A 14,824-nucleotide genomic window follows, 5' to 3' on the forward strand; every position below is an offset into this window, starting at 1 on the left:
CTGAGATAAGATATAAGGCTAGCGTGAGGACAATCATTAACATCCAACAGCTGCTTGCAATATGAAACATTATCTGGTCACTGGTCAAAGGCATTTATTGTACTCTATTATAAAAAGTAAAAAAATCTTTAGATTTTTTTTTTTAAATAAATAAACAAAAGTGGCCACAATAATTTGTTTTGGCACGCTAAAATATGGACTTTTGTGGACTTCGGCCTTTATCCACATAGATGACGACACATGCGGCGTTCATCACCATGACAACCAACGCAGCGCACAAAGACAACGTCATCACTCCGCGTTTATAAACAAGATGGCTACGTAGTTTGTGCGCCTTGTTTACCACCTGTGAAAAACTCGCTGTTTTGGTCGTCAGAAGGACTTTTTGTTGTAATTCGGAGCTTCGTTCGTACTTCGCAACATTTTACCTTATACGTTTTTATAAAACTTGGCTCACAGTCGATGGAAAATGAAGTCTGACGTGGAGGAGTTGATGCCGAGGCTGCTGCCCGTTGAGTTTGAAGCCGGTGCAGAGCAACTGGACCTGAACGGACCACCGAGAAACCCCCGAGAATACCTCCGACAAGTCCAGTTAGTCCACCTCAAAACACTCCCGCCCTCTGGACAGTGGAGACTCTTTTAGGGGTTGCTGCCACTGGATATAGTGTATATTTTATGTCTTTTTAGTCTGGCTTTTATGTAGTGTCTTATTTACAATGTCATGATTTACTTATATTATAATAATATATTTTAAGATCCATTTTTGCTTATTTCCTCTGTTGTTTTTGTTTCTTCAATCAAACTTTAAGCACTTTGAATTGCACTCGAATAGTGTAAACTGTGCAATATGAATCAAATCGGATTGATTAATGGTCAGTAGAGGGCTTATCAACAAGCTCACCTAATGTATCCAAGTTAGGGACTGTGCTTCATTTATGGGGGCACTGACATTTGTATGCCCATCCCTTAAACCAAATAAAAACACCTGTCCTTTTCCTGTGGTCCCAGAGGCTCCAAGTCCCTCAGAAGGAATAATTTTACCCTGACAGCCAGCTCCAATAAATATTTTTGCCTGCTTCCATCTCCACGCTTTGCTCGGCTGTACTCTACTCACAAAAAAACAATCACTGCCAAATTGCACTTGTGTCCTTTTGTATTGTTTTATTATGTTTTTGTAACGTTATATGCTTTTCATCAGGTTGGAGGCATCACAGTGTCCAGAGGTGGTGGTTGCTCAGATAGACCCCAAGAAACTGAAGAAGAAACAAACAGTTAATGCCTCTGTGAGTAAATGTACTCTTTAAGGCATTTCAAAAGAAATGTAATGTTCCTCTTATTTTGGGCCATTATATAAATTGAATCAAATCACTTTTTATTAGTAGTCAGGCTGCTTATATAAAGCACTGAGTAAGCTACCAGAGACACATATATAGTGTTGGTGTACATGAGATTAAGTGGGATGAGATGAATTTTTGTTGCCTCAGTTATCTGAGAACTGTGTTTTCTATGTTTTAGGTGGCAGGTTGCCATGCGGCTCCAGTAGGTTTCTGCCCCAGTCTCAGATGGCAGCAGCACCAAGTCAGTAACTTCTCGGATGTCAGACAGGTAAATAAAACCTACAAGAACAACTTCTTTTGTAAAAAAAACATAAGCATCACAAATAATTACATTACAAATAATAAGAGTCAAAAAATCTGAAATTGTTCAGTAAAATATGAAACAAAGAAAGCAGCAACTATCTACTAGAGATCTTTAATACATGTGACAGGATGATTGAAAGCAATGCATCTTGGCTCAGTTTGCCTGCTTTTGAATGTTACAATGACACTTTAGGCAGTGTGATTGAATAAATAAGGCCCAGTTGCGTCTTGCAAAGGCATGCAGACTCAGGAGTATGTTCTCTGTATAATCTATTTCACTGTTAATCTGTTTGTGGATTCTGCATTTTTTTTAGAGCATCACAAAAAACAGGAAACACTGGAGCAGCCAAACTCTGGACGACAATGTACTGATGGTGAGATGGAAAAGAAAAGTGTAACATGATTAGTGTCACATCTAAGTTTCACCACGAGGTCACCTTTTTTTTGAGTTTGAGCAGAATGCTGATCATTGGAAATGTAGATGTATACACGTCTACTGAGTTTTAACATTTGTTCTGAATTAATATTTGTTATGTGTGTGTCCTTACAGCCAAAGCTAACAGATGAGGAGGGCTGGATGAGATTCTGTTTAGGAGAGACGGTCTATTCTGGCACTTCATACTGCCACACAGACGCTGAACCAGAGCGAGCACTGGACTATAGCAAGGTGCCATGAATGTGTATTTTTATGAAGAAAAGAACGAAAACTAATTTATTGAACTATTATTATGTAGCTGGCAGAGTTTTGATGGGTTGGTTATCTAATGTACAAATTTCAATCAACAAAATCCATAAAGTTTGTAAAATGTCTTCAAAAATGTGACACTTTCAGCTGTCACTTTAAATACTCGACTGTATTCATCAGCAAAGCTGAATAAAATAAAGTCTTAAGTGATCATGATGATAACTGTTTCTTCTGCCATTTCTTGATACATGTTGAAGTTGTTTTATTATAACTGCATGTAATGTAATATGATCAAATCATGTGTCTGCTCAGGTGGGCTTCCCTCCCTTCCTCAGCATAGTGAGCAGGCTGAACCAGGTAAATAACCTCCTCAGTACCGCAAACTCGCTCACACTGAACCTGCTCAACAGTCTGATTATTATGCTTTTTTTCTCTTTGTCTGCAGTCCACAGTGCTGATGGTGTTGGAGACTCTAATCTGTTGGTTTGAGGAACACGAGTTTGTGCCACAGTTGGTGAGTTTAGTTAAAGTTTCTCCACATTTTTCTTTTTTTAAACAAATAAAATAAGCACTCTTTTGACCACTTAGTTATCGAGAAGAAGAAATACCTAATTTTGTTTCTGCTTGTCCATTATAATCCATTTTTGAAATCTGAAAGCTTATGGTCCACTTATGGTTCACATTACACTTATTTGTAATTCTGTTTCAACTGCATTGTAAGCTCCTTTAAATTTTTTTTTTTGTCTGTCTATATCCCCCGTTTGTTTGTTGTAGGGTCGCTGGTTGTACGCTCTGTTGGTCTGCCTAGAGAAGCCTCTGCTGCCTGAAGCTCACTCCTGCATCAGACAGCTGGCCAGGAGATGTGCTCAGCTCCGCAGCACACTGGTACGATTCACTTTATACCAGTCCTCTAGTCTGTTACTCTACTAATGCTGTCCTGAGTAATGCTATCAGCATGTATTTGCTGCTCTCTTAGCTCCTCTTTTCTTTGTTGTGTATTTAAGTCAAAAATCTACAAGTTGCTTTTTTGTGTAATTGTATCCTGGTGTTGAATCCTCACTGCAGAAGGGTTGGCACAAGACATTGCATTGTTTTTTATTGGTGGCACTTTTGTATTTTATGTCATAATAGATCACATAATGCATGCTAAGTGGCAGAATCCATAAATGGATAACTCAGTGATAACGCATAGATTACGCCATTATTTCTGTGCAAGGACAGTAAATTAATCTTAAACGTGAGCTACCACAGGTGTGCTTGCATCTTTTATTTGTCAGAATTGAATTCTTGTTGTGATATATTAAAGCTGACACCATCAGTATATCTGTCCTGCTTTATGATTCCACAGGAGAGTCAGGAGGATGAGCGACTGCCCGCCCTCAACCTGCTCATCTGTCTTGTTGCCAGGTAACTAACCCTGAGTGTTTTTTATTTGTCAGGTCACGTAATATTTCATACGTCAAGGCTGGACGTATTAAATCCAACTCAGAGAGAGTAAGATGAGTTTGTGGTCCTGACTAGCAATACTTGAATCTTTCCTGCAGATACTTCGAGCAGAATGACCTGGCAGACCAGCCGGAGTGAACACGGTTCAACTTTTTGGACCAGATATCACAAAAAGGAGGAATGTGTTGAAAGCCCTCTGAATGATGCAGCATTCAGGCTGCACAGTGAAGCAACAAGAAACTTGAAGACAGCTGGAGATGGACAGTCTTTGCCAACTAAGTAAAATCTTTTAAGAAAACTGAAAATTTCCAAGGACGTGACTGTGCAAATAAGCATAAAGGGAACTGCACCTGTGATGAAAGTTGAGGACAGAACCAAAGGGACTGGATCAGGAACTCATGCCCTGTATTATTTGGATTTGGACTTACAATGTAATTTAGACCTTTGCTGATAAAAGTGGATCGAAAAAACAAAAGATTATTATTTGTGTTTCTTTGTTCAGAGGTTCATGGATGTGTCAAATCCAAGATTTTTCTAATAAACTGTGCTTTGTAAGATAAATACTTGTGTGCACTTTATTGGTGCAAGCCCATACAAATATAATTGCAAATATTAATACTGTGGCTTTTTGGGTCAACAAATGGAAAGCTATAGGTCAAGTGCTTACACTATAATACACAACTGTACCATAAAAATATGTTTATCCATAGAGGATAAATGTGTGATCTTGGTGATTTTTCCTCTCTGAATCAGCTCAGTTCACACTTGTCAAAAGTTAGTAATGACTGCCGTGACCTCGTGACCCCTCAGATAATCACATTTTGAGGTCCTTTCGAAATGACACACGCTGATTCATCAGCAGCAGCCATTCGGATGTTATTCGGTCTTGTAATGCAGACTTTAAAGGATGTGACATATAAATTGGAGCTGAAATGAGTTGACAGAACGTCAAGATAGTTGTTACTGTTCTGTCAACTCATTTCAGCTCCAAGGACCTTACGCCCAGGACACACTGCCCCCATGAGCAGTATATTTGATGGCTACTGTGCTGCAGTGCTGCCGCTCAAACTCTCGGGTGTTTACAGAGACAGAGTTGCTGCTGTGGTACTGCTACAGAGCTGCCTGCTGCCATGATTAATGCATTTCCACAAATAAAAGCCGGTACTTCACTAATTTATGGAGCCTTGCAAGCTACTGTTTTATAAACACTACACTCCTGCAAATATTTCACAATAAAACACCTTGTGTCAACAACTGAAGGGATTCTGTCCTCAGAAACATTGTCAGAAAACGTATTTTTAAACAGAAACGGGAGGGACTGAGTAAAATGTATTTATGATCATCAAGACTATTTTCTTTGTCTATTTCGGCTAAAACGCATTAATGTTCCATGCAGTGCTGCACACACGGGCAATGTGGCCCAGGGGTAAGAATCTGGGCATTTCGGCATTTACTAGTGCATGAAATTAATGGAAAATAATCACCTGATTAACTGAAAACATACCACGCCACACACATTTTCACTATTACCTCACCTTTAATTTGAAGCAGATTCTCAGTTGGTACAAAAAAAACAAAAACAAAAAAAAACAAAACAAAAAAGAAAAACATTTTCATAAACCAGCATTTGAGCAAATCACAAGTGAAGATACAAAGGCCTTGACATTGATCAATAGTGAAAATAAATGAGGATTAACAGCGTCGTCAAATCGACTTGAAAACACAACTACCGCACATTAATGGTTACTGCTACCATAACCACCGATACCCCAGCCTACGGCATTATGATCAGGATGAAAACAAACATTCAACACCATCGTTTCATCATATTGCCACAAAGATCTTTCTAAAAGCAAAATGTCCGGCTGAAGATAAAATTTTAAACCGCATTTAAAATGACATTACTATGATGACGTTTCAAACAGCCGCGTTGTTTGAAACCTGTTTTGTGAGGGGTCCAATCAGAGAGAGACGCACCAGTTACATTTCTTTTGCAAAGTTAAGGGGGTTAACGGAGGAAAATCATAACCAGTCATCCACTTCCTGTTTGACATGGACTTATAAATCCCTACAGAGAAAAATCCTTCTTTGTTAAAACCTCAGTCGGCCTTTACGTAGCATTTTAAGGGAAAACGCTAATTTAAAAACGCATCTCATGTGTAGTTAAGTAAATAGTTGATTTTCCCTCAGAGTTTTCCTGTTTGACAGCTTTAGAACTTGAGAATCGAATCAGCGTCTTTTATCCTTCCTATCTCTATCTTTATGCTCCCTATCGCTGTGGGACGACCTGCCCCTCCCTTCCTCGCTCCTCTTCCTCCTCTCCTTGGATCCTTTTGAGTCCCTCCCTCCTCCGCTGCTGCTCCCTCCTCTCTTGCGGTGGCTCCTCTCCTCTCCTTTCTTTCTGTCCCTGTCCCTGTCCGACGGCCTCCTCTTGCGCTTGCCGCTGTCTCGGCTGCGACTGCGGCTGCTGCTGCCTGAAGACGAGGACGAGGAGGATGACGAGGACGAGGAGGAGCGGCTGGATCCGGAGGAAGAGGAGGAGCTTCCGCTGGAGGACGAGCCGGAGGAGGAAGAAGAGGAGCTGTTGCTATGACTGCGGGCTTTCTTTGGCTCCTTGTCCTTCTTTCTTCCTCTCTCGTCGTCCCCGTCCTCCTTACAGGGTGTAGGAGTAGTGCTGGGGGCCTCCTGGGAGTCGGGCAGTTTTTGGGGTTCTTCGTCCCCTTGTTTCTCCTCCACAGTCTCGCTCTCAGCTGCTGAGTTTTGGACCTCGAAGCCGGGGATGGTGAAGTCCTGCCCCGGCACTGAGACGGCCGTTTGGGGCTCTGGGGTCAGAGAGGACTCCTGCGTCTCAGAGGACTTTTCTGCTGGTTGCTCTGCAGCGAGGCTGAGCTGCGGCTGGTGACTGCTGTCTGGTGCTTCGTGGCTGATTTCGGTCGTCTCAGAGGACTGAGTGTCCTGCATCTTTTCATTCTGGACGTCTGTGGACTCCTGTTTACGGTCTGTTTCTCCCTCCTCCTCCTTACTCCTGTCTGCCTGCTCTGTCCCGCCCTCCACCTCCATCTCCTCTGACTCTGGACTTGCCTCCTTATTGTCCTTCTCTTTTCCATCTTTAACCCCCTCCTCTCCTTCCTTCTTCTCCTCTCTCCCCTCCTCACTCAACTCCATCCCCTCCACCTCTTCCTCCGCCTTCTTCAACTCCTCCTTCTCCCTCTCCTCCACCTTATCCTTCTCTTTCACCTTTCTATCCCTCTCCTTCTCCCTCTCTTTTTCCCTCTCCTTTTCTCTCTCCCTCTCCTCCTCTTCCTCCTCCTCCTCTTCCTGTATCTCTGCTGTAACCCCCTTGTTACCTGTCACCTTGACTACCTGACCTGCTGGCTTACCCTCCGCCGAGTGGTCCGTCCCTGTCGCTGCCGCGTTGCCGTCCTGGTCGCGGTTTGGCTGCCGCCGGGGGCGCGACTCCATCTTGCTGAGGTGCTCGGCAAAAGCCTCGCGCCTCTCCTCAAACACAGCTGTCCAGAAAACAGACACAAAGATCCACAGAGGTCACAAAGTGATCGACACACACACAACCCTATTTTCTCAGGTTGACTGGATAGCATCGCGTCTAGATTTAAAGACACATGAGTCTTTCAAAAATGCAAGCAACAGCATCTCTTAAAGCACTGGCAAGATGCAGAACAACTACTGACCATTTAGTTTCTTGGTGGAGTCATCGAGGAGTTTCTGTGTGGCGGAGCACATTTTTCCAGGCACATAGAAGATATGAGGCTTGGTCTTGGTACGAATGTATTTTACAAGATGATTATTGTGGCTGTTCCACTCCTCTTGCTGTGACAACGAAGGAAAAGAAAAGGTTAAATGCAATTCTGGCAAAACTCTTGGTCTCATTTGTTTTATGTGCATGCATAACCAAACAGGACACTACATCGATGCAAAGCAGCTGATTTCCAAATGCAAACCATCTGTCAGTGCTGCTAATAACCAAACTAAAGTAACCTCGCTGACACTTTTATCTCAAAACTTCAATGTCTCTGGTGTCTACTGGCTCCAAAATGGTGTTCAGAGGTATTTTCTTACCAGCTGAGCCAGTTCCACTTTCTGTTCCAGGAGTCTCAGCTCAGTCTGTTTGGCTCTCCTCTCTTCAAACAGCTCCCTCTTTTCACTCTCCACCTTCTTTTTCTCAGCCTCAGCCTGAACCTCAAGCTTCTGCTCAATCTCTGAACGTCTCTTTTGCTGTCGGGATGAAAGCAGAAGATGGACAAATTTGACATTTACTCAAAATACAAAAATCAAATTGCAAAGTGCTTGACTAAATGCAGAGGAGAACCTAGTGAGCCGCCCACTCGCTACCAGACTCGCCCACAACAACCTACATGCCAGTCTGTGATCAGCCCCCTTCACTCCTTGGCCTGGGAGCGGAAGGCCTGACTGTAAAGCTAAATTAGCGATAAACTGGCTAAAAAGTGTTATGTTAAAATCATATGTTTTAATAAAGGGGAGATGGTTATGTTCCTAACCTTAGGGTAACTGAAGGCTACAACCCCTTACTTATGCTATGGCTATGTTAGCGATAAGCTAGCATTGAGGTATTACTTCCCTTCACTACCGAGTGTCACTCCAAATCAAGTCACGCTCACGGCTGTGGAGGGCACTTCTAATGAAGGGGAGGGTATACAATGAGGGTATGATTATGGGATGCCCTCTGTGCTCCATCGGAAGAAGGAAGCAGCGGTAACCATGGTGACGGATGGTAAATTTCACATATTCTGACTCATTTTTATGTAGTTTATGCATGCATACAGGCATCTGTGGGTTTTCCTTCACCAGAGGCATGTGAGCAAAGTTTTCTTCACGAATTTAACATTAACACAGGGAGAGGAAGTGATGATGATCATTTGGGGAGTGAAGTAATCCTTTAATGTCCCTGTCTTTCTTTTCTAAGAAAGTCTGTTAATTTGCTTTGCCTGCCCTCCTCAGTGGCAGTCAGCTCAACACTTCGCTCGAAAAAGTCCGATCGATTTTCCTCACCTTCTCTGAGGAGACGTTGGACTCTTGTTTGAATTTCTGCAGGGTCCCCATCAGCAGGCCGAACATACGCCGATTCCTAAACAGGAAAACACGAACCAGCCATCACACACAACTGCAACTTTCTGCTGTACAATCATTAATATTATCCATTAGGTTCAGATATTTGTGTGTGTTTTATTTCTAATTTTCTCTGTTTGCTGGTGCAATTGAATAAATGTGACCATAAAGATGATGACATCAGTCAGCGCTGCATATCAGGACTGCAGCCTCATACAGCAGCTTATGTCAGCATACCTCTGTTTGCCCCTCTCATCCATGGTTTGGTCTTGAATGAGGTCTCTGCGTGTTCTCTCCTTGGAGGTAGCTACTACAGACGACTGCAACGCCGGCTGAGGAAAGAAGAGAGAGTGTGAACACTTAAAGTCCTCGCTTCTCCTAAGAATTGACATTTAAATGTGACAGTGGATGGTAATAATCTGTATCTGACAGTGTGCTCTCTGAGCTGCCTGAGGATTTTGGGCTACTCAAAACACATCAAGCCCACATGAACAGTGCTACCAACACAGAAGAGGGTCTTTTTCTTACCTTTTTGACATCGTCATCATCCTCGGCGTCGCTGTCGTGGCGCATGTCTCTCCTGGCCCTCTGGTCCCCCGCCAGCCTGCAGAAACACAACCAAGAACATAAGACACTTCACACTTTATGCAAAAACAGCACCTGCTAAATAACTTAACAACGGCAACAAAACCACCACAGGACAGAGGGTAAATGTCATCATGTCTTCTGATTGGCCTGAGGCAGTCTACGGGCTCTGTTAAAATGAAATAACTGGATCCACTTCAACAATATCAGCACGTGGTACATTTTCCAATATCAACATTAAACTCAATTTTGCTCCACTGAGTGGAGTCTGTTTGTTTTAATAATCTATTCTGATCCTAAAAGCTAAACAGTCATGATTCGACACTAAGAAAGGTCCAAAGCTTAAAAGAAAAAAGAGAATCGATTAGATTACTTTTATTACTTTAGTTCAGAGTAATTGCATCAGTCCTTTCAAAACGGTGGTTTCAACCTTCATGAGTTTTTTTTGCTATCGGAAAACTGTGTGAAAATTGCTTTGAGTATGACAGCTAGATGTACATCATTATAAAAATATATATATTAAAACCTCACCTGAGCAGGGCTCCTTCGATGTCCCTCTGCTTGGAGGGGGGGCCGCCGCTTCCCATGTCTGAGAGACTACGCCTGGGGAAGGACACAGAGACACTGGTTAGACTTAAGCAAGCACTTAAAAACAACCAGTTCTGGTTTGGAAGATTTTCAAATAAAAACAAATAAATAGTCTGTGAGTGTGCATTTTTTTAGCAGATGTGGTATTTTAATATTTCTCATATAGTGTCTTTATTTTACTAACAAATATAAAGAAATTAAAAATGATTATTATGTACGGTTAATTACTTTATGCCAAAACACTAACGATGAAATGTCAATACTAGATGACTATATTGTTCACTCAGCGGCCACTTCATTAGTTACATCTACTATAGGGCTGGGTATTGGTACTTAATACCTTCAAAGTATGTTTTGGGTTGTTTTTTTAAGCCTACTCAAAGGCTGCTTTGGATATCAGCCTACACTGCTGCTAAAAACATGTTGGCGGTCAGGTGGCAACTGCATCACACTTTTTCTATTCAACAGTGGCTTTATTCTTAAATTGAGATTTAATCTGTGGAGCTCTCTGTGGGTAGGATGAATGGTGCAGGATGCGCTATGCTTGAGGCCAGGAAGGAGGCATTCAGCTTAGCTAAAAATAAGATATGAATTTGAAAGAATACTTTTGTCTTTAATTATTTTTATTCTATGACAGACATGCAAGAAACTTTGCATTATGGGAAGTTAAACAAAGACTCATGGGTAAGGGGCAGGTGTGTTATTTTTCCATATCTGTTACTGTCTTTTTCTTGCAGGGCTATATCACGTGATACTTACATTTATTATTCATCAATTTATATATTTTACTAAAGAATATCAAAAAGGTATTGCATTTGTTGTTATGCACTGTTTTTTTAGTGTGTTGATGTTTTATTTATTTTGGTTTAGCTGGCATGTCTTTCATTCAGTGCAGAGCTTTTATTGTCTCTCAAGGGAAAACCTGGTCTGTGGTTGCCAATACAAAACAACTTAAAAGTATAATAAACAGGCTCATAGGACATCATAGCAGCACAACCAGATTTGATTACAAGCAATCCCGATCAACTGTAAAAGCATCAATGAGGGTCATCTAAAAGTGTCAATAAAGGGAGTGATCTCAGTCAAACACTTAGTAAGTAATCAAATATAGAAATGTCAATTAAAAGAGTAATCACATGTATTTCCAATTATTAAAAATATTTCACTGCCCTGATATTTAAGTGTTGTGATACTGACAGCAGTTGTGAGTTGATGTATACCTGCAAGTTGTGTCGAATGTAAAAAAAAAAAACACCAAATAGTCAGTACCTCCAAAATCTACCACTACCTCAATAAATATAACCATGTCGTTTGCTTTAGCCATCTAAAGCACAGCTGGAAGTTACCTGAGCAGGTTGATTCCTCTGCCTCTACCTCCACCGGGGCCTGCCATGGGGCCGCCGAGCCGACGGATCTGACCCGGTCTGTAAACACAGCGACAAACTACGTCAACACAAATAACAAAACCTACCCTTATACTGGGTCTAAGCTCGGAGAGAAAGTACTATCATCCTGTTCTCGGTAATGAAATCGTGACTTCACTGGGAGCAGAGCCATGAGGTCCAAACATAAATCTGTGGTGACACCCGGACGACGCCTGCAGGGCCTCGCCATGGTCGTATTGGGTTTCATATTTCTCTTAAGTGTAAAAATTCTTTTTCCCGGGTGTATTTATTACTTTGTGTGGCTAATTTAATTTGGTTTGGACACAGTTAAGTCGAGCTCGTGTAGTTTCAGCTCGAACAAAACCACCTAAGCAGAGGGTAATGTTTGCTAACAAGCTAACCGACTCATGCTAACACAAACCGCTGGTCCTTTGAATGCTAGCACGCGTGTTAGCATTTCACTAGAAATACACCAAAGGCTGAAAAACCACTTGGGCTTTTTACCTTGACTCATTAGGGTCACGTCCCGTTAATTTACGAATATTATCGTCCACATTTTTCAGGCTTTCTTTTGCTTTTTCGAGCTGGTCTTGTAAGCTCCGCACCGCCACCGCCATCTTGCTTTCAGTAGCGCGAATCACGTGTTCTTTTTCTTCTTCTACTTTCACCGAGCGCCGCTTTTCTTCTTCGGGTTTACCGGCAGCTGACACGTGAGGTTGTGGTGCATTACCGCCATCTGCTGCTCTATTTTTATATCTTTATATTTATTTTTATAAGACACATTTAACTCACTAAAATAAAATAAAAAAACAGAATATTTTAATTATCATGATTATATGTTTTTTTCCTTTATAAAAGTAAACAAGACTGTAAACAATGTGCAATGTATTTGTTTAGAACCTGAGTAAACTGGCTTGATTTCTTTCAAAAGCTTGGGATGAAGGCCACAAATAAAAATTTCCAGAAATTAGTAACGTTACAATAAAATTACCCTATAATAAACACAAAAAAAAATAAAGTAAAAAAGCAAAACTAAACAAAAAATATTATAATTATTGTATATTTTTTACAGGTTTTACAGTGCAGCACATAAAAACTGATGTCGATCCAGGTGTTAAAGGGTTCATTTAAAGGCTGGTGCATTCAACTACTGTACCAGCATGCTGCTACTTACATTAATCACTTTAAAAAACTATGTTTCAGAATATTTCATGACAATCAACTAAGGTGAAGCAAAACATCTATCATGTAATGTTAAAAAAGAACTGACATATACAAGGTAGAAGGTAGATTCATCAGTCATTTTTAAAAACATAGTTAAAAAAATCATTTGAGAGCTAAGTGTTCCTTGTTTGGTTTGATTTCTCCTGAGTCACAGTGTACTGGCGGTCTGTCTTCTCTTTGCAGCCAGCTTCTGTGTGCCCACCCTTCTCATTTAAACTGCACCACCAACAGTGAACTGAGAAGGCCAGCTCTTAAAAATAAAAAAACAACCTTTTTGAGTCTTGCAGCTTTTGCATATCAAAGTAAAAACTAACCATTAAACAGTATTTAATTTCAAATCTTTTTTACTGGATTTCTCCTTTTTCTGCTGATGTTTGTGGAGTGGATCAATATTTCTCATCCAGTATATATGAACGTATTCTAGCAGTGTGTGTGTTACATTGCTGTTGTATTTGACTGTGAACTCACTGAATTGTGTTTATGTGAGTACTAAACGCACCATTTGACATGTGCATGCACATATGTAATGTGTGATTTATCATCAGTATTTGAAACACTGAGCTGAAGAGAAGCCTATATGTTGAGGTATACTGTCTATCACATGATCATGTTAGCATTAAAGGAAAATACCCCCTAAACCACAACACAACTTTGTCCTTTTTAATGCACCTGAAAATATTTCATCATAACTTCTTATTTATTTGTTTCAGTAATGTTTAAATTGGAGCATGAGCCTTTTGCAAGTAATGTAAGCCTTTGAAACCTAAGCAAATTGAATGGATTTGTTTTGAAAACATGGGAGAAAGAAATATCCTACAAAGTGCAAGAATTCAGTAAAAGGTGACAAGAAAATGACCTAAACCAAATTGCCCCTCGGGGACATTAAAGACTTCTAAACTAAACTGAACGAAAAAATCAGTTTTAATGAAAGAGAAGAAGATTATGAGAAAATGATCCAAAAAAAGGAAAAATGTCCCAAAAATTATATTTATAGTTATAACAATTTTATAGTTAAAATCATATTACAGGAAAAATAATTGAATACATTTTTATCTGGTTTTTTTTCTAGGTCATTTTGATGTTTGTTTTTGGTTTTCACTCCTATTTTTCTTATTTACACATGATTTTCTGGTAACTTTGTTTAAACCAATTTTTTTCTACTGTTTGGGCCATTTCTTGTTAAACTGCTCATTGTCTTCCCCTCATGTTTTTGAAAGAAGTCCAATCAGTTTGCTCAGGTTTTAAAGGGTAAATGTAAAAAATGAGTACATAAATGAACTGATGATACCTTCAAAATAATGTATGTGTCTTCAAGTAATAGTAGGAGTTACGACAACATAAAAATAATGAATAATTATGTGTTAATCATTTCTTGTAGTTTAGTGTGTGACACGCCTCAGTGAAGCTCAGTAAGTCTCAGCATTAATCAACACTCTGCTGAGAAATAAGGGACCGTCACCCAGCGTGTTGTAACTGTGGGACCCACAAAAATGTGTTATTGTTTCAGCTTAATTGCATAACACCAACATGATAATCTCATTACCCCGACGTGAACAAGCTCTTTGTCTGAGCAAAGCAGGAAACAAACTGACATGAGCAGGGAGCTCTTTCTCCATTGTGTTTGAGAGGTTACGGACATTTTTTTAAATCATCAAGACGACTTACAAAATAATTTATAAGTAAAAGCAAAAACGTTTGTTTTCATAAAAAGAAAGTGAAAATAGTAGCACCCTTGTATGACAGGTTTTTAGGTGTGGCTTTTGGCTGCATTGTTATTACTCTTATCTGTGGCCTCCATGTTTTTTTTTTACCTGAATAAAACATGATCACTCTGGCAAATGTAAATCTTCCACCTGAGCACCAAAATGACTTTCTTTAAAAACTGAACGGATTTAGATAGGAAGGTGCCTCATATTTGTGTTTTAATTAATTTCAATGTGAGCGGAGAGGAAACTATCACTCCTCCTGGTTTGTTTGTCGTCTGTCTGCTCTGCCTCAGTCTTTCAGTATCTTTCTCTCTTTGCTCATCACTAACCAGCACTTCCCTCTGTATTTCCCATTGCTGTGTTGTCATGGTGACAGTGGTTGAATCTCATTTGCAAGTGTTTCATGTTGCCCTCTCAGTGGAGGGAAAGCCCTGCAGTGCAGGGATGTGTTGCCTCGGTCCATAGAGAAGAGCTGATACT

General features: G+C 40.5%; 2 protein-coding genes across 2 annotated transcripts; one reads left to right on the forward strand and one right to left on the reverse strand.

Moving 5' to 3' along the window:
• The first annotated feature begins 282 nt into the window (after nucleotides 1-282).
• gemin2 (gem (nuclear organelle) associated protein 2) lies at nucleotides 283-4,332 on the forward strand. The gene is made up of 10 exons (XM_042501020.2): nucleotides 283-591; nucleotides 1,199-1,283; nucleotides 1,516-1,605; nucleotides 1,955-2,014; nucleotides 2,191-2,307; nucleotides 2,638-2,682; nucleotides 2,771-2,839; nucleotides 3,100-3,210; nucleotides 3,674-3,732; nucleotides 3,870-4,332. The coding sequence occupies exons 1-10, from the start codon at nucleotides 470-472 to the stop codon at nucleotides 3,907-3,909; spliced, it is 798 nt and encodes a 265-aa protein (XP_042356954.1). The 5' UTR covers nucleotides 283-469; the 3' UTR covers nucleotides 3,910-4,332.
• Nucleotides 4,333-5,288: 956 nt separating this feature from the next.
• pnn (pinin, desmosome associated protein) lies at nucleotides 5,289-12,076 on the reverse strand. The gene is made up of 9 exons (XM_042500619.2): nucleotides 11,919-12,076; nucleotides 11,376-11,453; nucleotides 9,973-10,044; nucleotides 9,385-9,460; nucleotides 9,094-9,188; nucleotides 8,800-8,875; nucleotides 7,849-8,004; nucleotides 7,461-7,599; nucleotides 5,289-7,280 (listed from the first exon to the last, which is right to left on the reverse strand). The coding sequence occupies exons 1-9, from the start codon at nucleotides 12,029-12,031 to the stop codon at nucleotides 6,001-6,003; spliced, it is 2,085 nt and encodes a 694-aa protein (XP_042356553.1). The 5' UTR covers nucleotides 12,032-12,076; the 3' UTR covers nucleotides 5,289-6,000.
• Nucleotides 12,077-14,824: the final 2,748 nt, after the last annotated feature.

Source organism: Plectropomus leopardus, chromosome 14, assembly GCF_026936395.1.
Source record: "Plectropomus leopardus strain MGB_pleo_1.0 chromosome 14, ASM2693639v1, whole genome shotgun sequence".
Lineage (NCBI taxonomy): Eukaryota > Metazoa > Chordata > Actinopteri > Perciformes > Serranidae > Plectropomus > Plectropomus leopardus.

What these genes read in the sequence shown, in the direction of transcription:
- gemin2 (XM_042501020.2), top strand. Translation starts at nt 470, where the DNA reads ATGAAGTCTGACGTGGAGGAGTTGATGCCGAGGCTGCTGCCCGTTGAG. An exon ending in AACAAACAGTTAATGCCTCT is followed by an intron (nt 1,284 to 1,515) that starts GTGAGTAAATGT and finishes TCTATGTTTTAG; the next exon opens with GTGGCAGGTTGCCATGCGGC. An exon ending in TAGTGAGCAGGCTGAACCAG is followed by an intron (nt 2,683 to 2,770) that starts GTAAATAACCTC and finishes CTTTGTCTGCAG; the next exon opens with TCCACAGTGCTGATGGTGTT.
- pnn (XM_042500619.2), bottom strand. Translation starts at nt 12,031, where the DNA reads ATGGCGGTGGCGGTGCGGAGCTTACAAGACCAGCTCGAAAAAGCAAAA. An exon ending in ATCGAAGGAGCCCTGCTCAG is followed by an intron (nt 9,461 to 9,972) that starts GTGAGGTTTTAA and finishes GTGTTTCTGCAG; the next exon opens with GCTGGCGGGGGACCAGAGGG. An exon ending in CCAACGTCTCCTCAGAGAAG is followed by an intron (nt 8,005 to 8,799) that starts GTGAGGAAAATC and finishes TCATCCCGACAG; the next exon opens with CAAAAGAGACGTTCAGAGAT.